Raw genomic sequence first — 25,376 nt, 5'->3', positions numbered from 1 at the left:
CCAATCGTGCGGTGGCTGAGAGTGTCAGCGCGGTTCGTAGCGGCGCTGAGGAGAGGGCTGCCGCCATGATAGAACAACAGAAGCGCAAGGGTCCAGAGTTACCGCTGGTTCCAGTGAAGAGGCAGCGGCATGAGTTGCTGTTGGGAGCTACCGGGTCTGGCCCGGGAGCGGGACAGCAGCAGGCGGCGCCGGGAGCTTTGCTGCAAGCGGTGAGTGAAGTAGCGGGCGGCCTTCGGCCCTCAGCTCATCTTCCTCTCTTCCCTAAGCGCTGCACGGGGTGATCCCGCAGCGGCCCTGTCCCTGCACTGCAGGGCGGAACGAGAATCTCTACCTGGAATTAAAGCAGAAAAACACTGTAAAATCGGCTAACACCCTGCGAATACTCCGTACGTTTCCCTGCTAGATGCCCATTCTCAGCATCTCGACCTCCCTGTGAGGTGGCGTTAGATTTAAAGTTAAGGACATTGAGCTCAAAATCGAGACCACGCTTTTCCCATCCTAAATCTTCGGGGGATTCGGCATAGAATAAACATTCAGAAAAGGGTGTAGAGTGGGTGGATGGAGAATGAATGAATGAGTGAATGAATGAATGAGGGAAGGAGGGAAATTAATGATACCAGCTCGCTTTGGCACTGGGCAAGTTGCTTTTCTCTTTATTTCCTGTAGTATTAACAACAACGGAAGAATAGCATTCATTGAGCCCTTGTAGTAAGTGCCTTTTTTAAATGAAAACTCCATTAATCTTGAAGAGTTAGGAACCGTTATCCATGTTGTATGTGTGACAAGAGTTGCGGTTCTCGCTGTTCCCCTTGTCTTTTCCCGACCCCCGCCCCGCCCTTCCAGCTTCCGTTGCTGCTCTGCAGTAACTACTCTGTGTGTGACTTGTTTAGGGGCCTCCAAGGTGTTCCTCCCTCCAAGCGCCAATCATGCTTCTCTCGGGACACGAAGGGGAAGTGTACTGCTGCAAATTTCACCCCAGTGGATCCACCTTAGCGTCTGCAGGATTTGACCGACTGATATGTAAGGCATAGTTTTTTCTATTTGGAGTAGTTACGCTCAGCCAAATAATGATTATTTTTAAAGTCTTTGGTGCCACAGTAGGTATCAGTCTGATCACATCACAAACTGCATGGCTAACATGGTAAAATAGGGTCATGAAAATGCCGGGCGGTCTTGGTTGTAGAACTCGGGGTCCGACTGGTAAATACAGAAGGAATTATGTTACTGGTTGGAAAGTGGGTTGCTCTAGTTTGAGAATATCTTCCTCGTGGGGCAGATCTGGAGCTGATTTAGCAAGATAAGAATTCTAGGTTTAACAAGTGGGAAGAGTGAAGAGAGACGTAACTTTTCTTTTTCCCAAAAAGGTGAGAGGCCTTCCTCTTGGTTCACTCTCAGAATCTTAGCGTGTGGGGAGGAGAGGAGGGTCTTAAAAGTGGCAGCTCACTTGGTCAGTCTACCTGCACATCGCTAGGGTCTGCTTCCAGATTCTCAGCTCCTCCTTAGGATCACCCATTCTCGAGAAATAAGTAGGAAAAAATCACTTTGGGGGGCGTTGTGAGAAAAAGTGACAAAGAAGGTAACAAGCCTCTGACTATTTCTTCTGGCATCATTTGCTGCATTGTGAGAGGAAATGAGTCCTTTGGCTCTTTGCACCTCAGCGCGGATGATAACTGCTTAAGTATGGTAGTTTAGGTGTTCACGGTTTGATTCAGGTGTTCTAGTTCTGTGATCCTTAAACTTCCTGCCGGCCAAGCATCTGGAAGGCTTGGACATCTTTGCAGAACATCCTTGAATTATTGGTATGCTTCATTTTATCCAACAAACTAGAAATCACTTTATTAGCAAAAAGAAACTACTGTGTATATGTACGTTATTATGTATAGGGGTGCTCCTTAATAATTCTCATTAAACTTGCTCCTTTCTAGAGCAAGCCCTCTGTGGATAGGTACTGTGTCTATTCATTGACCTCATTTCACCCCAGCACCCGGTATGTTATAGGTACTTACTACGTGTGGATTGAGTAATTGTAGTCATTGCTGTGTGACTTCAAGTCATTTGCAGCTTCCTAGGTTTTCCATAAGTGCCACTGTAAGAGACAAGCAATAGTGAGTGTCAGCTTTATAAGTATTATAATAAAGTAACTGAAGATTTAAAAAATTATATCCGCTAAGTAACTTTTTACCTTGTAAAATGTTAAAATAAAGTACCCTTTCCGGCCAGTACTGCATTTCTTTTTGCCCGGTAATGCTCACAGAACCCCTGTCTCCCTGGCAGTGTTGTGGAATGTCTACGGTGACTGTGATAACTATGCAACACTGAAGGGCCACAGTGGAGCAGTGATGGAACTGCATTATAACACAGATGGCAGGTGAGTATTCTGCACGGTGGAATGACAGCTGCTGCTTCTACTAACTCTTCTCGGCATCCTTTCACCTTCCGTCCGTGAGTTTTCTCTCCCAGGAGACCATGCTATCAAAAACTGCTATGTTTGGGCAGTTGCTTTATTTTATCACTGTCACTGCAAGTAAGGTGTCTGCTGTTGCATGTGGGCATTTCTCCATACATCACCTCTGTCATCTAACATATCAACATCTCAAATTTGTTTTCTCAAGACATAAAATAATTTTATGTAGAAATTAGCTATTTTATTATAAAAGTAGTAAAACACTATTTTGAGAAACTCAAATAAAAACCCCAGAAAAATTAAAAAATAATCCATGTTCCTACCAGTCCAAAGATAATCACTGTTAAAATTATGATACATTTTTCTCAAGCCTTTTTCCTATTCAAAATTGTGTGGGTTTTATGAGCTATGTTTACAATCTTGCTGCTGATTTTTCCCCTTAGCTTCATTCGCCTAACATATCTGTTATAACATACTGTTTCAAACACTTTAATGATTGCGTAATTTTAGAATAACCATAGATAACATAGAAATGTGTTTATACAAAGGTAATTACTCCCATTAGGTATTTCAGTAAACATTGTTTTACCCCTTTGACCTTTAAAACCTTAGGGTTCCCTGAATCAACCAGTGCATAGCCTTGTGTGCACTTTTCCTATTAATATTTAAGTAAAGGAAGCCTTCTAAAATAATTATAACTTAGGAATTATCCTTAGATAGAATTAAAACTTTGATTTTTAGAGAAAGGGTCGGAGAGGCTGAGCCATTGGGTTAGGAACTTCTAGTCTCTCTTACTTCTGCAGCATGGAGTGAATAAACACTTCCAAGTGGGAGGTTGTCTTAGGTATAAGTGTTGTCTGTCACAAAGGAGGGAAAGATTGAGAAAACTACTGTATTAAATATGTACTGTATCATTGGGGACTGATAGAAGGACAATTTTTTTACTAGGGTAGACCTCATAACTGGGGTCTAAAGCACCAGTAGGGTTTTAGTGGTAAGGTGAGGCAGGCATTCCAGCATCATTTGCCTGTCAGGGGACAACATATCAATGATCTTAAAGAATTTGGTACATTTCGGTAAGTGGGAAAGATAGATTGCTGGTGTGTGTATTCACTTATTTTTTATTCTTCCTTACCTTCTAGCATGCTCTTCTCAGCATCCACAGATAAAACTGTGGCAGTGTGGGATAGTGAAACAGGCGAGAGGGTTAAAAGGCTGAAGGGACATACTTCATTTGTGAACTCCTGTTACCCGGCCAGGAGAGGCCCCCAGCTTGTCTGCACTGGCAGTGATGATGGTACAGTTAAGGTAGGTGCAGTTGTCTCTCTGAATGTTGCAGTTTCTGAGGTGACATAATGTGAACCTTGTCTTGCCTTACCCTCTGTGCTGTATCCCCCTCACCACAACTTTGTTTTAGCAGTTATTTCTCGAAACAGACACTTTTAAGTCTTCTACAGAATAATATTTGAACCATATCAGACCATGTGACTTGGAATAAAACAGGCCACCTGAATTGGATTTTTGGCCAGGCTTTCTACTTAATTGTGTGATCTTAGGCAGTTCGCTTCTCTTATCTTCAGTTTCTCCGTCTTCCCAGTGGTGGCAGTAGTATACGTGTCGTACAGGGCTGTTGTGAAATTAGTCAGTACGTAAAAATGTCAGCACATGGGTTAGTAACCCAGGATGGGATCTTAAAGGTCCTTTAGTCCAATGATTTTCACCCTGTGTGTGTATCAGAATCAGCCAAAGAACCTGTTAAAAAATACCTAGATTCTGGTTAAGTAGGTCTGAAATGAGATTTTTTAAAAATTAAGACTTTTATTTTTAGAGCAGTTTTCATTTTACAGCAAAATAGAAGGAAAGCTACAAAGATTTCCCCTACACCCACCAGCCACATTTGCACAGCCTCCCGCACCAGAGTGGTACGTTTGTTACGATTGATGAACCTACACTGGCACATCATGTTTACGCAAAGTCCACAGTTTGCATTAGCGTTCACTTGTAGTCTTGTACACTCAGTGGGTTCGGACAAAGGTGTAATGACATGTATCCATCGGTATGGTATTATACAGAGTGTTTTCACTGCATTAAAAATTCTCTGTGCTCTGCTTATTCATCCCTTCCAAGCCCTGGCAACCACTGAGCATTTTACTATCTCCATAATTCTGTCTTTTCCAGAATGTCATATAGTTAGAATCATACAGTATATGGCTTTTTCAGATTTGCTTCTTTCTCTCAGTAATGTGTATTTAAGATTCCTCTGTGTCTTTTCATGGCTTGATACCTCGTTTCTTTTTAGTGCCAAATAATATTCCGTTATTTATGTCTTCTCCTAATGAAGGACACCTTGATTGCTTCTAAGACTTGGCAACATGAATAAAGCTGCTGTAAACATTCATATGCAGGTTGTGTGGACGTACATTTTCAGTTCTTGGGGGTAAATGTCAAGGAGTGCAATTGCTGGAACGTATGATAAGAGTATGTGTAGTTGCTGCCAATCTGTCTTTCAAAGTGACTGTCCCATTTTGCAAATGAAAGAGAGTCCTTGTTGTTCCACCCCATCCTCATCAGCATTTGGTGTCCAGTTTCAGGTTTTGTCTTTTCTAACATATGTGTAGCGGTATCTGGTTGTCATTTTAATTTGACATATGCTGTGGAACATCTTTTCACATGCTTGTCATCTGTATCTTTTTTGGTGAGGTGTCTGTTAAGATCTCTAACTCGTTTTTTAAATCAGGCTGTTTTCTTATAGTTGAGCTTTAAGAGGTCTTTGTATATTTTGGATAACAGTCCTTTATCAGATGTGTCTTGCAAATGTTTTCTCTCAGTCTGTGCTTGACTTCTCATTTTTTTGATACCATCTTTCATAGAGCAGACGTTTTTAGTTTTAGTGACGTTCAGCTTATCAATTATTTCTTTCATGGACTGTGCCTTCAGTATAGCATCTAAAAAGGCGTTGCCATACCCACAATTGTCTTAAGTTTTCTCCTATGCTACATTCTGGGAGTTTCATATTTTATGTTTTACGTTTAAATCTGTGATCCATCTCGAGTTGATTTCTGTGAAGGGCGTCGGGTCTGTGTTTAGATCCGTTTTTTTTGACATCTGGAAGTCCAGTTGTTAAAGCACCGCTTGTGGAAGGAACTGTCTTTGCTCCATTGTGTTGCCTTTGGTCCTTTGTCAGAGATCAATTGACTTATTTACGGGCGTCTATTTCTGGGCTCTATTCTCTTCCATTGACCTCTTTCTCTTTTTTCACTAGTGCTACACGGTCTTGATTATGTAGCTTTATAGTAAGTCTAGAAGCCAGGTGGTCTCAGTCCTTCAACTTTGTTGTTTTTCCATATTGTGTTGGCAATTTGGGGTCTTTTGTCCCCATATAAACTTTAGAATCGGTTGGTTGACTTCCACAAAATAACTTGCTGAAATTTTTATTTGAATTGCATTTAATCTACAAATCAAATTGGAAGAACTGACACCTTGACAATATTGAGTCTTTCTGTCCATGAACATGGAATATCTCACCATTTATTTAGTTCATTGGTTTCATTCATGAGAGATTTTTGAAGTTTTCCTCTATAGATTTTGTACATATTTTGTTAAATTTATACTTAAGTTTTTCTCTTTTTATGGATGCTGATGTAAATGGTGTTGTGTTTTTAAGAATCATAATTTAAATGTGTCCTTCAGATGATTTGATATAGTAGGTCTCTGACATTGTGGAAGCCATTGATCTTGTCCAGAATTCTCATTTTACGAATGAGGAGAAAGAGGCCTAGAATTAGTAGCTTATTTCAAAGGCACAGGAGGATACACTGCTTTATAGTACCAAACATTTTATTCTTTCTTTGGCACTAATTTTGGACTCTGATACAAGGAGAGACTTCAAAGGAATACCTCTGAGAAACCACACTAAACTTGTGATTGTTTCTCTTTAAAATGAATTTGCTTTTTTTCCATAATTAAAGGTGGTAACACTGACATCTGCTTTGAGATGCTTTTCTACTAGATGGTTTTTAAAATAAATCTAATTGCTTGGGGCCCTTTGATGCTTGGCTAGGAGGAGAGTCTGGCTTAGGAATGGCTCCAAAAGCCAGAGCTCTTAACCTAGGTGTATTATAGTTGGAGAGTTTTGACAGTAGCCGATTGGATAATTGGTGTTTCAAAAGGCAGCTAGAGATGAGAATGCCCTCATGAATTTTGTTCACAAACATTTATTGAGGCCCTGAGATAATAAACATCAAGGAACCTATTTTTATTTATTTTCGCTTTTCCTTCCTTTGCCTTTCTCTCACTTTTTTAAAAAGATTTTTGTAAAATTTATTTTTAGAGAGAGGGAAAGGAAAGGAGAAAGAGAGGGAGAGGGAGAGAAACATCAATGTGTGGTTTTACCTCTCTCGCAGCCCTCACTGGGGACTTGGCCTGCAACCCAGCCATGTGCCCTTACTGGAAGTTGAACTGGCAGCCCTTTGGTTCGCTGGCCAGCACTCAATCCACTGAGCCACAGGAGCCAGGACTTTCTCACTTTCTTTCATTTTGTGTTTCCTTTATCTCTGTCCTTATGTTAATCTTTCTTAGCTTTTTTGTTTTCTGTGACCCTCCATTGTAAATAATACTGTCTTTTCTAGCCTTTCTTTTTTTCAGTCTTTTGCTTCTCTTCCCCTGTAATTAAACATGACTTGAAGTAATTACTTTAACTTTATTGCTCAAGGTAGTATTTTTTTAATGTGCATCATGTCACATTACCTAAAGATGACTGCTTTTTAACCAGTTCCTTATTTTAAATTTCCATATACTTATAATTAATGCTTCATCAAACAATCTTTTACATAGACTTTTTAGTTGTCAAGTTACTTTGGTGTTACTGTTTTCTGTTACTAGGTTTAAAAGTACAGGAATGTAATAACTTCTGCTTACCTTAGGGGAGAAACATCATGTTGCGTTTTACTTGTGAGCGTGCTCAGTAGAAAGCAAAGGTTTCAGTACCTTGCATTTTCAGTCTAGAAGTAATATCCTGGGCACTGTCCTCACCAGTGGTTTTTAAGTTGTTGTTTTTAGTAATTCATGCTTTCTTCTAATAAAGCAGTCAGGTGAAAACATGTGTGCATGTGAATAAATTGTTCCCTGTCACAAACAGCTCAGTTCTAGCTTTATTACGGAGACCAAAGCAGGGAACGTGTTTGGGTAAGAGGTGGGGGGTGGGCCAAAGTGGCCCAGAGTAGTGTGTCAGAGCCAAGCGAGCTAAGGAGAGAGCATCTACAGAGGGCGGGGCAGTGCAGTGTAGGGCGACGGAGACTGAGTGGGATAAGGAGGCATCCACACAACACACCATAGGTATCTCAGTGTGGGGAACTGGGGGCAGGGGGGAGTGGGCACTGCGCAGGCTGGAGAGTCAGTGCCCTAGTGAGGTAAAAGGATCATCTACACGTTGGTTGAGGAGACAATGTGGGTTTCAGAGCCTGAGCTAAGGGCGCCCACAAAGGGTGGGAACAGTCCAGGTAGGGAATCTGGGGCTAAGCCGGATGAAGATGGCATCCCTGGGGACGGGGGGGCTTAGAGAAGGGTATTAGAGCCTGGGCAGAGTGAAGAGAATGTTCGTTCACACAAAAGGATGACCCGAATGGGGTCCACAGAGTCAGCCGAGAATGGGAATCACAGTTCATACAGGAAAAGGAGGAAATCCATGCAGGGGAAGGTTGGGAAAGGATATGGGAGGTGGTTACATACAGGAAGCTTGATCAAATAAGTAAATATAAGTATAATGGGAGACAGATTTCTTACTGTTAGAGAAAGGAGTTACCAATATTGAAAGAAAAAACTAAAATACATCTTGTATTGTTGGTGTCAAATTGGAAGTATGAGTGTGAACTCAGGACATTTAACATACAAATAGGTAGGTATAGAAAAAAATAGATGTAGATGTGTGTGTACCTATGTATACCTATATTTCCTCCTAACTGTCCACCGAGGGGGTTTAGGAATCACAACACCTGGAGCAATGAGCATATCTACTGCCCAGGTCTTGGCTTTAAATAGCATTTTGCTACTAAAAGGAACCAGGCCTCATTATTGCAGGACTGAGAAGGAAAGCACTAGGTCAGGGATGTCAAACTCATTTTCACTAGGGGCCACATCAGCCTCGTGGTTGCCTTCAAAGGGCCAAAATAATTTTAGGACTGTATAAACGTAACTACTCCTTAACTGTTAAGGAGTTGAAATTACATTCGGCCCTTTGAAGGTAACTGAGACTGATGTGGCCCTTGGTGAAAATGAGTTTGACACCCCTGTACCTTGAATATCTTATGCAAGAAACCTTGTCAAAACATCTTAATCAAGTGATCAAATTGAACTTTATTAGCAGTGGGACAAATCAAAATTGTGAGTCACTCAATATTGCGGCATCATTTCAGAGATATTTCTGCCAAAGATGTGTAACTTAAACCTAATCACAAGTAAACATCAGACAACTCCAAACCGAAGGACATTCTAAATAATCTGCTTTTATAGAGGGACAGTCTTTTAGCATTTCTTACTCTGCAATTTTTGCTGATATAATTTCCTCTCTATATATATTTTTAAATGTAAGTTGCAGCCTACTAATAAGGTAGGATCTACTGTTTGAAAACACTCATCTGATATTCTTGCTGTGCTAAGAATATATGAACTATGCGGGTAGATGATTTCATTAACTATACTTATTTAAATTTTAACATCTGAAAATATAACTAAAGTGATTTGTTTCACCAGCCTTCAGATACGCTGGCAAAATTGTGGTCACTTCTCACCATGTTATTGGGATACCCAGAGAAGTTTCTGAATTGGATGCTAATGGAAATGGGTCCACCTCCGTGAAGTCCTTGGACCAAGGAGTGTATTATGCAATTACTTGTTGGAGTGTTGTTAATATAGACTCTCCTCTTCTTCTGCTTCAGCTTTGGGACATCCGGAAGAAAGCAGCCATTCAGACATTTCAGAATACCTACCAGGTATTAGCTGTGACCTTCAATGACACAAGTGACCAGATTATTTCTGGTGGAATAGACAATGATATCAAGGTATGCTTGGTGTTTATGTTACATTTCCCTTTCGCTGTCTTTACTCACAGAGGTGAATCTTTTCTAACTTCTGAGATTGTGGTAGCTTGCACTTAATGCCAGTGAAAAGAAAGACAGTAATTTAGATACTGTGTTCTTTCTGTCCTATCCTGATTGACTTCCTAAGACAAGGGTTGCTCACATCAGTGCTCTCAGGGACCAGGCAGTTAATGGGAAGTGTGGGGTCCCTGTGGGGGAACTCTGAAAATGAAGAGTGCATTTCCTGCCTAAAGACATGCAAAACCTCCTTTTTTTTTTAAACTGTACTGACCTAATAAGAGAGCAGTGAATCCGTTAGGGTGATTCTGTACCCTAATCTCTCAGTGTGTCTTTTTTTCTTTCTTCCTTTCTTCCTTTTTTGTTTAGACTATGGAAAGGAAGTTGTAGAGAGTCTATACATAAGAATGAGAGAAGGTAATGACGTTGGAGAAAGGGGCAGTAGATCGTGTGGCAGTACAGTGTAGCCCAAGCTTTTAAGACTTGGGTTCTAACTCCAGTTCCGCCATTTTCTAATTTTTTTTTTTTTTTTTTTTTTTGATGTCAAGCAAGTCCTTTAACTTTCTTAAGCATCTGTTTTTCCCTTATGTATATCATGGGTAATAATAACAAATCTACCTCAGGGTTGTGAGTGTGAGGAATCTTCTCTCAACTCTGCGCTCTCTTGTCACCGTTCTGTCCATCTTCCCCTTCACGGCCTTTTTGAAAGGTGATATGATGGTGGTGATAATAATAATGTCATCCTCTAACACTTCCACAGTGCTTACTTTCTGTCAGGTGTTCATAGAGCTTTACGTTATTCATTCAATTAACTAACAATTCAGAACAACACTGTAAAGTAACTACATTAATGTCATTTTATAGATGAAGATATCAGAGCCAAGAGAGATACAGCAACTTAACCCAAGGTTATATGGCTAATAGTGAAGGAACCTCAGAGTTGGGTTCCAGAGTCCTGCTCTTAATGCCCGAGGGAAACCCCCTGAAGATTTCCCTGCACTCGCCGTCTTAAATTCCTGCCTCCCTTTCATTCCTCACTTCTGTATCTCCTGATCACTCCTCAGCATTTCGGCTTCTGTCTTCATTGTTTCATTGATGCTGTTCTCCTCCAGGTCACCAATGAGCTTTCATCCAGCAAACCTGCCCTTTGCCAGTGGTTGGAGCATTGTCCCCATACACCAAAGGTTGTGGGTTTGATCCTCCATCAGGGCACGTACCTAGGTTGCCAGTTCGATCCCTGGTTGGGGCATATACAGGAGGCAACGGATTCATGTTGTTCTCTAATCGGTGTTTCTCTCCTTTCCCCTCTCTAAAATCAATAAACATATCAAATAAGGATTTTCTTTTTAATTTAAGCTATAAAAAATAAATCCAGTAAATTCTTTTAGTCTTTTTTTTTTTTTAATTAAACTGGCTATAACAACATAATATAATCTCCTACCTCTCTGACATATTCTTCCCAAATAACTTCTGTGAGCTAGTCTCGCTGTGCATTTTTTAAACACCATTCTTCACAGTGATTTTCTAGGTGTTCTTTTCACTCCACACCTTTTTCCTGGAAAGTTCTCATCTACTTCCATGACCTTGTCACCTCTAGGCTGACTCTATATTCCCAGACCAGATCTTCAGCTTCAGACCCCTGTATACAACCAGCTACTCGGCATCCCCGGTTTAGACATCTCATAAATACTTCAGAATTCACCATTTCAAAAATTCAGCCTTTCCACCTTATAACTATATGGGAAGTGTGGAATTAGAGCATGGGGAACTTAATTAGATCATCTTAATAGCTAATATAGTATTTCCCAGAGTGACGTTTGAGAGCCCACTAGCATTAGAATCACTAAAAGCCTTCTTATACACATGAAAGTAGGTTAATGTCATTAAGTCACGATAATTTTTGTACTTTTAAAATTATTACTAGTATTACTGTTGGTATTTAAATTTGCGTACAGTGAAATTAACTTTTTTAGTGTACAGGTCTATGAATTTTAATGCTGCACAGATTTGCACAACTACCATAAACAGGGTGTAGAGCAACTTTCGTCACCCCCCAGAGTTTCACAGTGCTCCTCTGTGTCAAACCCTCTCCATACCCCTAACCCCTACCAACCATCGACCTGTTCTCTGTCCTATAGCTCATTTTCTACAATGTCCTGTCCATGGAGTCATGTCAGATGTAACCTTTGGTTCCAGTCTTGGGGGATTGTTTGGCAAATCATTGTACTCCTCACGCCTTTCAGAGATGATCCTGAAAGACCTTGGTTTTGTTTGCTGCTTAGTCTCTTGGACAGCACCGCCTATTCTAAGAAAGGGGGAACAAGTAGGGAACAGGAGCCCCTTTTAAAACCTGAGGGGAACAAGTTCCGCGTGTGCGTGTGAACAAATACTTTTCTCCCAGCCTCTTGGGATGACCTTTCTGGGTATAGAATTGGAGAATCAGGCAGACGAGTAAAAAAATACAGTGTGCCTCTTCTCGATGGCCTAAAGGACTAAGCTGGCAATTCTTTGGCATTACTTATAATCCTGAGCTCCAGAATGGGAGTTTAGTTGATGGTTTTTTTGTTGTTATTAATGTAGTTGGTGAGGGGTTAGAATAGATTTTCATCGATTTCGCAGTCTTTGCTCTCATCCTTTTAATTGTCTGGGCCAGAAGCATTCTTCCGGCGTGCATATCTAACCAACTCATTCCACTACTTTGAACCCTTCTGTTTCCCCAGTGAGGAAGATCAGGTTCAAGCCAGACGTTCAGAACCTTTCATGATCTGGCTTCTGCCTGCCTACTTCTCAAGTATTGTCTGTTGCCTTTCTTTGTCAGATTCCCTCCAGCCCAGTAATTTCTTCGTGCTTCTCTGCTTTCACACATTTTTGCCTGACAATACCTTTCTGCTTTGTCTAAGTAAAAAATCTCTCTCTCTCCTTTCCTACCCTGCCCAAGTGCCTCTTCATTCTCTGTGAAACCTTCCATTTCTCACTCCCACCCCTGTGCCACAGGAGAGTTAATCCCTCTGCCCTCCTTGCAATTGCACCTTGTACAGACCTCTCACCACTTACATTTCCATGTCTGTTTTCTCTAGGAGGCTGGAAGTCCCTGGAGAGCAGGGTTTGTGCCTTTTTTTTTTTTAATCTCTCAAGTGCCTTCCCCTAATGAGATGCCCAGATCTTCACTGAATAGTCAATTAGGTCATTTACAAAATATTTTGCTTGCCCTGGCCAGTGTGGCTCAGTGGATTGAGTACCAGCCTGAGAACCAGGGGGTCGCCTGTTTGATTCCCAGTCCAGGGCGCATGCCTGGGTTCCTGGCCTGGTCCCTGGTGTGGGGCACGAGAGAGGGAACCACATATTGAAGTTTCTCTCCCTTTCTCTCTCCTTCCCTTCCCCTCTCTAAAAATAAATAAAATCTTAAAAATTAAAATATTTTGCTTAAATATGTGCCCTACTCACTCTTTGTGTGGCAAACCCCAAATACATTTTGGCCCTGCACAAACACTATGTGCAGGCCTTAATGGGGAGAGTCTGGAAATAGCAGCCAAGCTCTGTAAGAGATGGCGAATTGCATTCTCTCTCAGTTGTTACAAAGCTGAAGATTTCAGCAGTGCCTTCTCTGGAAAAGAGGAACAACAGCTTGAATTTTTTTTAAAGATGTCAGCCATTTAAAATTTTCCTAATTATTGATCCAGTACACATCCTGACGGAGAAAAAAATGAGTGTATGTAAGGTGAAGTGTGTTGGATCGCGCACATGAATGAGCTGTTGATGGGGAAGTGAAGTTGTCTGCCTTGTGTGTTGCTTTGACACACAACACCAAATTCATTTCTAGATGAGGAAGGTGCCTTGCCTGAAGGGACAGCAAATTTTTCTTTTTTTACTTAGAAAAACTATTGGTAAATGGCAATATTAAATCAAAGCTGGAGGAAATTGTGTGTGATCGAATGACCCTAATGAAATTGCTATTCTTTTCTCTTTTTTTTGAGGGAGGGAGGGAGAGAGGGACGGACAGAGGGAGGAAAACATCATTGTGTAGTCACCTCTCGCGCAGCCCCCAGCGGGGACCCTGCCTGCAACCCAGGAATGTGTTCTGACTGGGACTTAAACTGGCGACCCTTTGGTTCACAGGCCAGCACTCAGTCACTGAGCTGGACCAGTCAGGGTGCTATTCTTTTTCTATATAACATTTCAGACCCTTTCTATTGGCTTTAATATATTCTTCACATAGTTATAGTCTGTGTAAATATACATACTCTTCTTGTATTTCCCATATTTGCTTAATAGCTTCAGAGTTATCTTTAAGAGTTGCTTAATGAAAGCTACCAATTATTGAGGGCCTTCTATGTGCCAGGCATATGTTGCTAAGCATTCTATTATCTTCACAACACCACAAGGAGTAAATGCTGCTGTTCCCATTTTACAGACCAGAAAAAGGGTCAGAAAGGGTTAGTGGCCAAAACACATGACTCTTAAGTAGCAATGAGTGGTTTAGTCTGACCCTAAATTTCTGCTTTTTCCATTCTGCTATCCTACCTCTAGCATGAGAACTCATAGTGTTGCAATGTGTTCATGAGCCATAACTTAATAAACTATATTTTTTTGTTTGACATAAGTTATTTTCATCTAAAGTGTGTGTGTGTAGATACATATTACGACATTAAATGAAAAATTTTAAGCCTCTCTCTTTGCATGTTATCTGATATATACAATGTACTTGCAATCATAATGCCTTTTTTATAACATGTTTACTTATTTTTATAGTTATAATAGTGTTTTTATTTACTAAGAATCCTAGTTTAAGCATTTTAAATGCTACTTAGTTTTTTAAGTTCTGATATATTTTGTTATGATTAGAAAATAACCTCTGTAAATTCCATTATTTTTTGTTAAACTTTATCTTAATATTTGACATTCATTTGTTTGTATCTGTCTTGTCAAATATATTTAGTAACTTTGACTCCCTTTTCAGAAAGAGGAGAGTTTTTCCTCTTTGATAGAAATCCTATATTTTGTGATAAAGTAATTCTTGGTCCAGAGCCATATTAAGAAGGGATACCAATTTCTCCAGGCAATTGATTCTTTAGTAATTTCATTCCTTTGCTGTTCACAGCTTGATTTCTGAGAGCATCTTTTTGTTTTGCAGGTCTGGGACCTGCGCCAAAACAAGCTGACCTACACCATGAGAGGCCATGCAGATTCGGTGACTGGCCTGAGTTTAAGTTCTGAAGGCTCTTATCTCCTGTCCAACGCAATGGACAATACAGGTGACTTTGGAAAGGAAAGCACTTCAAATACCCAGTCACTGTGGACCCTAAAGAAAAGCGGTCATTGGGTGCTAAAAATGTGTGCTGGGATAAATGAAGGTCCAAGGAAAGAGTTAGGACAGCTCACAGATTTTCACCAGGGCACTTAGGAGGACATGTAATAGAACACATTTGAAGGAGGTGGTCAAGAAGCCAGGACTCCAGTCCCAGATCTGCCACCTAATCCCTGAGCAACTTTGCTCATAACATTTCTCCTCTCTGGGCATCGGTTTCTACATTGATTTTTTTTAAAAAGAGGACTGGTCTTTTATTTTTAAGGCCTGTTTTAGCTCTGGTGTGCTGTGAATCCAAGGCTATGGATTCAAGCAGGACACAAGAAATTCTTGATGATTTCTTTATTGAGAAAGATGAGAGTCTGGAGATCCATCCAAGGCAGTTCTCAGGCATTTCCAAAGAGCACCAAACTCGGCTGATGGGTAGACCTGTTGAATCTCAGTTGTGCTCTTTGTGCCATTATGTCTTCCTTTCCCACTCCAAAGCATTGGTGTGACAAGAGGTCCTCATTAAAACATCTCAACATTCTGATTTTACACAAACACACACTCTTTTCTTTGCCTGTTTTTAACTTGTTGGGTGGGAGGATGGGTGTAGCAGAAAAGGAGGGTGACTTGTTGGATTATATGCTTAATATGTTTGGAAATGTCCCTCTGGTATTCGAGTTCATAGGCTTGTCAGAAGCTAAAGAGTTTTCACTCACATTTCGTGATAAAAACAGTGTCTTAAGCACTCAGTGGGCGCTCAGTAAATACTTGCTGAGTGAATGGGCATTCTTTACCTTCTGGCTGTATTGTCACCTCTGTAGCAAACCTTTATGCATAGTTTTGCCTTTTTATACCTCTGACTTCAGGGACTGAGTTTTGTTTTGTTTTTACATTTAAAATGACAGCTATAGCCCCTGCTCACTGTGGGTATATGTTCACCCACACTGCTCATGTGTGTTCTGATTTCGATGGATTTACCAATGACTAATTTCTAGCATTGTTCACAGTAAGGAAAGATGAGCTTCCTGAAATGGTTATTAAAGTAAGGAGAAAAAGAATTTCTTGTTATGGCTATATAATAAAGTTATAAATTCTTTATTTTTGTTAATTGCCTCCAATCTTTTAGAGCCCTTTTACATACATCATCTTACTTGATTTTTAAATACTCTTGCTAAAAAAAAGAAAAAGGAACAAGTGGTATTATTCTCTTTTTACAGAGGAGACCAAAACACAAAGGACCTCACTGTTTATCTGATACTACCATTTATACATAAGAGCTAAAATTAGAATCAAAGTTCACTTTTTTTATTGTTGATACAGTGCTTTTTATATATATAAATTTATATTTATATTTATATTTGACCTTGTTCAAGTTTAGACTGTCAGGCGCCCCTCTGAGCAAAATTAGAAAAGGTTAGTCCTGAGTTTGATTTTTGTAGATTGAATGTCTCAGCAGCCAGTGATGGTTAGATTGCCGTATCAAAGCTTTGCTAGATGTGACTCTGGGTTGGCAGAGGAATCATTTGCAAAGTGTTTTGTTGAAATTAATGTTAAACCCAACTACTCTTTGTTGCGAGTCCCCAACATTGTGTTTGACATTTTTCCTTTCTGTCCCCTCAGGTTTCCTCTGTGCCCTTAGGCCCAGTTAGTGGGGCTTGAATGCATTTTTTATTCCTCTTAAAAAGAAAGAGCTTAACAGAGTACAGTGCACCATGTTGACCTTTTCTCCACTCTCCCCCCAGGAAATAATATCTGTTGTTGTCAGGATACTGATTTCAGCTGGGTTCTCAGGAGGCCCCTGGCTGATAACTGTTTTGCTTTTTTTATTCTAATTTGCAGTGCGGGTCTGGGATGTCCGACCATTTGCTCCCAAAGAGAGATGTGTAAAGATATTTCAAGGAAATGTGCACAACTTTGAAAAGGTGAGTTCTACACAGCAGAGTTCTTCTGTCCATTTGAGTCAAGGACATACTGAAAAGAGCGCTGAGGTGCAGTATCTACATATATCAAATCATGCTATATGCCTAAAATTAATACAATATTATGTCAATTTTATCTCAATTTAAATTAAAAAAGAGGGATGGTGCTGAGGTTAGAGATCGGTAGCTCCCCTAACAAGGAGAACTGCATTCCAGTGACACTGTTCTCCATCAGAACTCTTGTTAGAAACAAAACCAATAGAAGGATAGGTTAGACAGCAGTCACAGAGATAAATAGTGATGGGGCCAACCCACCAATTTAGGACTTCCAACTCCAACAAGACACTCACTCCTGTCCTTTTAATTCTTTGGTAACTTTGACGCTTGTAGGTTAGTGTTCCAAATGGGACCCGGGCTCCTATGGCTGTTACCCAGACAACCTCCCTCCCCGTCCCAGTGACCAGCCGTTAGAGCCCAGAGAATACTGTATTTTACTGTGTATAATGTGCACTTTGTTGCCCAAATTTTTGAGGGGAAACTAAGGATGTGTGTTATACATAGGTAGTGCCTGAAATACCTTGTATCTGTTCTTGTGTTTTGTAATTATTTGTTACACAAAATTTCTTATACCATAATATGTTCAAAAATAAATGCTAAAATTCCTTTATAATACAAAAAACGAGTATCTAATATAGATGAATAAAAACTTGAGTTAAAAAATTAAAACAAAAGGTGTTTTTCCTGAAAGTTTGGGCCAAAAACGTGGGTGTGCATTTTACATGGGAGCACATTATACAGGGCAAAATACGGTACATCTCTCTCCTCAGGAAGCACCATGGCCCAAATGCTGAGAGACAGAAACTTTTTCTAAATTCTCAAATCCCAGGTCAGCTCTTTAAAAAAAAATTTCTTTTTTTTTTTAAGATTTTATTATTTCTAGAGATAAAGGGAAGGGAGGGAGAAAGACAGGGAGAGAAACATCAATGTGTGGTTACCTCTCACGCTCCCCCTACTGGGGACCCTACCTTCAACCCAGGCATGTGCCCTGACTGGGAATCAAACTGGCAACCCTTTGGTTCGCAGGCCTGCGCTCAATCCCCTGAGCTACACCAGCCAGGGCATCCCAGGTCAGCTCTTGAAAGCAGCTTTCCCCCAGGTAATTTGATAACAGAGACTAATGGTTTTCTTTTGAGATCCCATTGAGATTGTTTCACTTTATGAATCAAGTCTTTTGTTGTTGTTGTTGTTGAATTTAGTTTTCTTTTTCTTCAAGATAATCAGACTTTTTAATGAGGATCAGGGTAAACGGAACAAAGGGAACCTCCATTTGTAGGTAGAACAAAATTTTGTTGCCAGGTCCACTCTACTATAAATTAAGCATTTTCTGCAGTTGGTTTTAATATTGTGAAATTATAAAGCATGCTGTATTAGGTCACCAAATATAAAATAATTGCTGATCATCTTTCTAGGGGGAAAATTAAAACTCTGCTTAAGAAATTTAAAATCAGCGATTCTATAGTCTAATAGAGAGGAGTTTGGTACATTAGTGTCTTCATTGAATTCCTGCTTATTCATCATTTTAGAATCTTCTGAGATGTTCTTGGTCACCTGATGGAAGCAAGATAGCAGCTGGCTCAGCCGACAGGTAAGTGTTACTGGGTGAGTGGGAAAGAATGGTGGAGCTATGCAGGTATCTTCTCATGTTTAATACATTGAGTGTGGACTCTGAGCTAGAGTAGACGTAGAATTACAGCTGTAGTCAGAGATGAAGCCATGTGCACTATGTAGAGTTTAAAGATCATATCAGACAAACACACCAATTCTGCCCTCTTTGGATACATTTTACACCTGGAGGGTGTAAATTTCTTCAATTTCTTTGATTCTGTTGCATTCCCTTTGCCATTACAATAAACTTCAGACTTATAATCTGACTCCAGTTTTTTTTATCACATTCTTCTGCCATGCTCCAGTTTGTGTAAACACATATTGTGTACTCTCCTCACCCACCATCACCACAGTGCTTCGCTCACATGGAACGTTCCCTGTTCCACATCCTCTGTGCCTCTAGGCTTCTTTCCCCTCCCTCCTCTTCTCCATTATTCAGACTCCTCTCTCTCTCTCATTAGTGATCACCTCTCTCTGTTATGTCTGTAAACTTTTCCTGGTCCTCCCTCCCTTACCTCTGGGGCGTAACTAATTTCTCTGTTTCGTGCTATAGCCACACTTTGTACACCTAACCTTTATTAGCATCTATTACATCTTATTGTCAGACAGACAGTGGGGCACCCCGCATACAGTATCTGCTCATAGGGATCAGAGAATGAGTCTTGGCCCTATTCTGAGCGACTTAGTGAGTATTATATGAATGAATTCCTACTTCAAGGACGGCAGTCAAATTTTACCCTGCATATGGTGACCTATACTTGGGAGGGAGTCAGAGGCTGAATAGGGATGTCCAAGTGCCCAGGCTGTTGGACCATAGATGTGGAATGGTAAAGAATGAGGAACCCCTCTGGTCACAGACTTTGGGTTTGGCTCCCATCTTTCTTCCCCTGTAGAGAGTTTTTGCTCCCCTGCTGAAACAGGAACCATCCCACAGATGTGAAGCCTTTCCTAGGCTCTCACCGTGTTCCAGGGTCTCCTCCTATATGGGGCCCTAGCATGGCCATAGGGCAGCCTCATTTGGTCTGTCCCACACCTTTCTATTTGTGAACATACCTGAAATTCCAGAATGGGCTTTTGTTTCCTGGCAAAGTTAATGCAGGAAAAATGAACAAGTGTTCGGCTATTTTCTGGGGTGAAAGGAGGTCCAGGGAAAAGTGTCACATTGATGGTTTGAGGCCCAGTGGTTTAGAGAGCTCTGCCTTAAAGCAGAATGTAGCAGATTTTCTGTTGTCAGGTTGCTAAAGATCTTAAACCAGGTCCGCAGCAGAAGGTGTCTTGCATTCTGACAGAATAAGAACCATTCTAAAGTATTCTTACATTATTTTCAGTAGAGATATTGTATCTTTCCTGTGTGATTAAGTTTTTAAGTGATGGTTGCCTAAGCTTTTCTCCTGAACAGTTTGTTTCTGACATGGGCGCAGACTTTCAGTGTCCTCTCTCCCTCTTCTGCCTCTTTCTCTTTAAACCTTACATGTAGGAGCATGGCTCTGGCCCGGGGAAAGTCTGCTTGTCTACCTGCTGGGAGTTGGCCAGATATCACAAGCCTCCTCTCCAATTAGCCCGAAGTCAGCAAGCAGCTCTGTTACATAAAGAGCCGTTTCCTGCCGAATGTTGCCATGCCAAAGTAACGATAGGACATGGAACCTCTCTAAATTTAGTATCTAATTGGCAGCCATGGAGAGTGAGGCCTTGAAGTAAAGCTTTGGAGATCTGCGGTTCTGCTGGCCTTTATGTGCCTGGAAAATGTAATCTTCCTTCTCAGAAAACTGCTTTTCAGCTTGGCCTGGAATTGGCCAGTTTTTTCTCTCTACTTGCAAATCATCTACCTCCCTCATGTTCAGACTTGAAACCTTTCAAAAGTGCTGTCATAACGAGGGAGGTGGACGGGTGGAGATAGAAGAGGGAATAAGGGTGATAAACGGTAATTGAGGGAAAAATACAATAAAAAATAAACGTTTTTTAAGTCCTGTCATATATTTTTGGGTCAATATAGATTACAGGAAGACTGGCCAGTCTTTCTACTGTGAGTGATTTATTCAACCTCTTAATTGTATGTGATTCTGTTTCGATAACGAATGTATTTGTCATAGCAATAGCTATCATTAATTGTGTATGCCAGACACTTAGCATACGTTATCTTACTCTTTCTTTCTTTCTTTCTTTCTTTCTTTTTTTTTTTTTTTTAAGACAGGAGGGGGAGGGAGAAAGAGAGGGAGAGAAACATCAATGTATGGTTGCCTCTCACACAACCCCCACTGGGGACCTGGCCGGCATGTGCCCTGACTGGGAATTGAACCAGTGACCCTTTGCTTCACAGGCCGGTGCTCAATCCACTGAGCCACACCAGCCAGGGTTATCTTATTATTTCTTTCAGCCAAACTGTGAGATCAGTATTGTTTCCATCCTTACAACTAAGGAAAGAGCAGCTCAGAGAAGTTACATAAATGATTGTCTGAGATTACTTAGTATTCAGTAGTTGCACTGAGACTTGAACCCAGATCTTTCTGACTCCAGAACTCATACACTTTTTCACCATTTTAGACCAAAAGTGTTTATTGGGTTGGCCAAAAAGTTTGTTTAGTTTTTTTTCCATATGATGGTTCTAGTGGCACTTTGTTGTCTTTAACTTCATTTGAAACAATTTTGTTACATTGTATTGTGACAGGTGTCACATCAGTGTGCATTAAAAAAAAAACTTATCAAAGTTGGTGAATTTTTATGCAGCCATTTTGATATTGAAGATGGAAGAAAATAAGCAACATTTTCAACATATTATGCTTTACTATTTCATGAGAGGTAAAAATACAACTGAAACGCAAAAAATGGTTTGTACAGTGTGAAGAGAAGGTACTGTTTCTGATTGAATGTGTCAAAAGTGGTTTGCAAAGTTTCTTGGTACTATTGATGTGCTGGCCAAGTAATTCTTTGCTGTGGGGCTGCCTTATACATTAGAAGATGTTGAGCAGCACCCAGTAGAAGCCAATATTGGGAGATATCCGACATACTCAAAATATCCAAATCAATAAAGTCGTTGGTGAAAATGAAAACTGTGTCTTTCATCTTATGGAAAAAGCTAAATGGACTTTTTGGCCAACTCAGTACTACCATGTCTGAAGTAGGCATTTTATAATCAAGTACTGGTGAGTGTACCCTTTTAGGTGTTGCCCAAACAAAACTAATGTGTAAATAAATAATTTATGCAACCTGTTTGAAAACCACAAACCCTTTAAATTTACCAACAGATTATTTTTGCATGGTCATATGAAGATAATATCTCTATTTACCTTCAGCTTAAAATGATCCAAGCAAGATTGGGGGTCAAAGGAATCTCTTTGGGGGAGGAGGGGGACAAGGCGTTTGAGGGTGGTAAGACAAAGGAGACCACTGGGATACACTGAGAGTTCTGGTTTTAGTTATGCCACTGATGCATTGTGTCACCTTGGAGAAGTCACTGTACCATAGTTTTCTTACTGTAAAAGGAGTTTAGACTACCTGATTTCTCTTGGCCCCTTCCCATGCTAGGATTCAGCATTCCTTCACTGCAAGATTTGGGTCAAGTGTATATTTGGATTATGTTTACGTAGCACAGATTTCCTGTTCCTTCTCTGGCTCTGTGATTTGAATACTATATTAGAAGTTTAGGTGCCTCTACAACCTAGGTTTCCAACCTACTACGAATTGGGTTACCTTTAAGACATTCCTGGATGCATATGATGTTAACTACAGCCTAATTATATGGGGTGCTCTTTGAGGAAGATTTCTGTATGGGGTCTAGGAAAAACTTTCTCCTCCATATTCTTCCTCTTTCGTAAGCATTTCATTTTCAAACTGGTGTTTGAAAATACCAGTCAGGCTTATATTTTTGGCTCTTTCTATTTCTCCATTCAATTGCTTAAGGGCAGGTCCATGTCTTATTCAAAATCTTTGTTCCTAATTTCTAGAAGTTAGAGTACAGTTCAATAAATATGGGTGAGTAAATAATGGTTACATTCATTTCCCTTAAAACACTACTTCTACCCTGTTCTCAGCTCTGAAAGGCCTTAACTTTTTTCTTCGTGATACCTTGCAGGTTTGTGTACGTGTGGGACACCACAAGCAGGAGGATTTTGTATAAGTTGCCCGGCCACGCTGGCTCCATCAATGAAGTAGCTTTCCACCCCGACGAGCCCATCAGTAAGTCTGTCCTGACTACGGAAAGGGAAACTACGGGCATCTCCCAAAGGGAGCCCTGAGAATACAGAGGCAGATTTGGCTGTCTGTTTTCTGTATGTCCACGCACACATCCTTTATGGCTGTCGTTACAGTCTCACCATCGTTCTTAAGTGGTGGGGTAAGAGCAGTGTTTCATTTTCTTCTCAGTCTCGGGGCGATCTTGCTGAGTCTCTTTCTTTTGAGCGTATTTGCTTCGAGTCTGTTTCAGTGAAGTATTTGGATAAAAAAATGATATTTCTTAATATTCAGATTTCAATTGTAATAACTCACATTTTATTGGCTAGCCAGTCATTTTGTAGACTAAATAATGGGCCTTGAAATTAAGGAGAAAATGTGACTTTCTCTAGGGCTAAGCACACTTAGAAAACGACTAGCATTGACATTGGTTCTTCTTTTCTGGAGTGACTGAGACGATCTTTTTCCCACAGTGTGACTGACAGGACACATCAGGATTTGGAGCCTGATAATGTTATTTCCTGCGGCGCACGCAGTCCACCCTCAGGGTCCTGAGAGGACGTGGATTGAAAAGCCAGGCTACAATTACCCGTGAATAGTGTTTAGGAGGAGGGGGGTTTAAGCTAAATCCAATTGCTCTTTTATACCAAAATTGGCTCTTGAAATAAGAGCCCTTGAACACCAAGTCTCCTTGAGCCTTCATTATGACCAGTTACTCTCCTCTGTTCTTTCACCTCAGTTCTCTCAGCGTCCAGTGACAAGAGACTGTATATGGGGGAGATTCAGTGAGGATGAGGAGTGGACGACTCCAGGGCTGCTTGACCTCAGACTGCATCAGCGGCACCCAGTGGTGCCCAGGCCAGCACGCGCCCTTTGGATGAAGATCAGGAACCTAGGCGGAGGTGGCCATCTTCCAACAACCACATGTATCGCATTTCACCAGGATGAATAAGGCAAGCGGACAGTGGCCTCTTAAAAAACCACCTGCCAGATTTCAGGGACTGTTTGGGTTTTTTTTCCTTTACTTTTTTTTCTTTCTTTTTAATATTCCTTCAAAGGGACAGACATTGGTTGGTGTGCAGCTTCCTGTTTTCTAATCCAGACCGAAGACAGAATGTGACTGAAGTTGGGGGATTTTTTTTTTTAATTCAATAACTGGCTTGTATATTTTCTTTCTGTATTTCTCTGAGTCATTTTGTATTAAAAGCCACATAGATGCCTTTTTACAAGAGCTGTGTAGACTGGATTTATTGCTGTCCTTTCTTTGCTTGATCACTATAAGTCTGAACGAGGCATGATGTGGACAGGTGAAATAATTCAGTTAAACTTCCAAGAAGCTGTTTACTGGGATGTTTTGTGCTTTTTTCCCCATTTATGTGTTTGTAGGTTTAATTCACTCTCACAAAAGTGACAGAATAATTATCAGTAACAAACACTGCTCCCCTATTAGAACCATAGCTGTAAAGAGGTGATAAAAAAGGTCTGAAAGAACCTTGTTTACTTTACTTGATCTTTAATGAACAGGGTCTGTCCATTCTCCCTCCTTCCTGCCAAAAAACTCCAAACCAAAGCAAACACCCAGCGCTTTTCTGAGCAGTGTTTTCTCGACTGGAGAGTTCCTGCAGTGGGCAGCCTGGGGGCAGTCTCCCCTGGCAGAAATGACGACGGGGAGTCTGCATCAAGTCAGCGTAAAGGGAATGTGAGAGTTCGGGTATAACTGGGCCGTGACATTGAGACTTGTTTATGATTCTGCTTATCTGTGTCTCCTAAACTGACAGTGGTATTAAGAAATGCTATTTATTGTCTTCTATCCCCAAGACAGGTTACTGTCTCCCTGGATCACGGGGGACCGTGCCGAGCACACAAGCCAGCACTAACGGACTCCAGGTGACACTGGGGAGTGGAGTGTGTCTTTTCTGAAATCTTGTATCAACACAGAGGTCTTCACGCCTCCAGCCTGTTCTAACTACGTTTGGTTTTATTCTTTCAGCTCACAAACCTGAATCGTCTGTGTATCTTCAGTTACACAAGAGAGAGGATGGTTTTGAGTGAGCACGTGCCCAATATTTAACTTATTGATGAAGGAACTAACAGGATGATAAAACTGTCAAATCAATTACTTTTAATACAGTGAATAAAATTTTAATAAAGACCACTGGAAACAGCAATTTATTGTGCCTGGGAGAGTTGAGGAAGTTTCCCAGATGATGTGATTGTGCTCGGATTGGGACTTAAAAAGTGAGGGGCTCTGCCAGGCGGAGAGGAACATGTGCATTGAACTTCCGTGTTGTTACAGGTGGGGAGCAGCAGGTAGTAAAGTTGCAGACTTAAGTAGGAGCCAGATCCTGGGTTTCCTAGTGTGTTCCACAGAACACTTGCCCAGGTACCTTCGCAACATTGGGGCATAGAGACGTCATGCCCAAATAAATGAAGAAGCCTGGGTTAAGTGCGGGGAAACAGATTTCTTTACTACAGAATTGCTTAGAGCCTTTAATACCCAAGTATAGTGGAATTTTCTAAGAGAATGGTGACTCAGGTTTCAGGCCTGGGCAGTAATTATAAATACTTGGTTATGCCTGTAACAAGGAGAGGTTTGGCCAAAGATGTTTTGCAAGCTGCTCTTCACACTACTCCCACTATCATAGGTTACTGCCTAGTTCCTGTGAAGGTCCATATACCTCACCGTCCAGTACCCTCCACTCACCCATCTTTCTTGGCTTGGGGTAAAATAAGGCTTGAACCTTGACATTGCACTTTTTAAAGCCTGATTAATACCTTGAGAAGTTGGCAGTGATTGGGTAGAACAAAGGCCCTGGAAACGCGAAGGGCTTCCCTCC

The 25,376-nt window shown here is 40.9% G+C and overlaps 1 protein-coding gene across 1 annotated transcript; it reads left to right on the top strand.

Annotated features, from left to right (window-relative positions):
• The first annotated feature begins 20 nt into the window (after positions 1–20).
• SNRNP40 (small nuclear ribonucleoprotein U5 subunit 40) lies at positions 21–24,667 on the top strand. The gene is made up of 10 exons (XM_024554771.3): positions 21–209; positions 891–1,020; positions 2,275–2,368; positions 3,547–3,712; positions 9,337–9,459; positions 14,627–14,747; positions 16,628–16,710; positions 18,291–18,352; positions 22,442–22,545; positions 23,279–24,667. The coding sequence occupies exons 1-10, from the start codon at positions 66–68 to the stop codon at positions 23,326–23,328; spliced, it is 1,077 nt and encodes a 358-aa protein (XP_024410539.1). The 5' UTR covers positions 21–65; the 3' UTR covers positions 23,329–24,667.
• Positions 24,668–25,376: the final 709 nt, after the last annotated feature.

This window comes from Desmodus rotundus, chromosome 3, assembly GCF_022682495.2.
Source record: "Desmodus rotundus isolate HL8 chromosome 3, HLdesRot8A.1, whole genome shotgun sequence".
Classification (NCBI taxonomy): domain Eukaryota; kingdom Metazoa; phylum Chordata; class Mammalia; order Chiroptera; family Phyllostomidae; genus Desmodus; species Desmodus rotundus.
The sequence above is the reverse complement of the archived record's forward strand: the minus strand, read 5'-3'. Positions and strand labels throughout refer to the sequence as shown.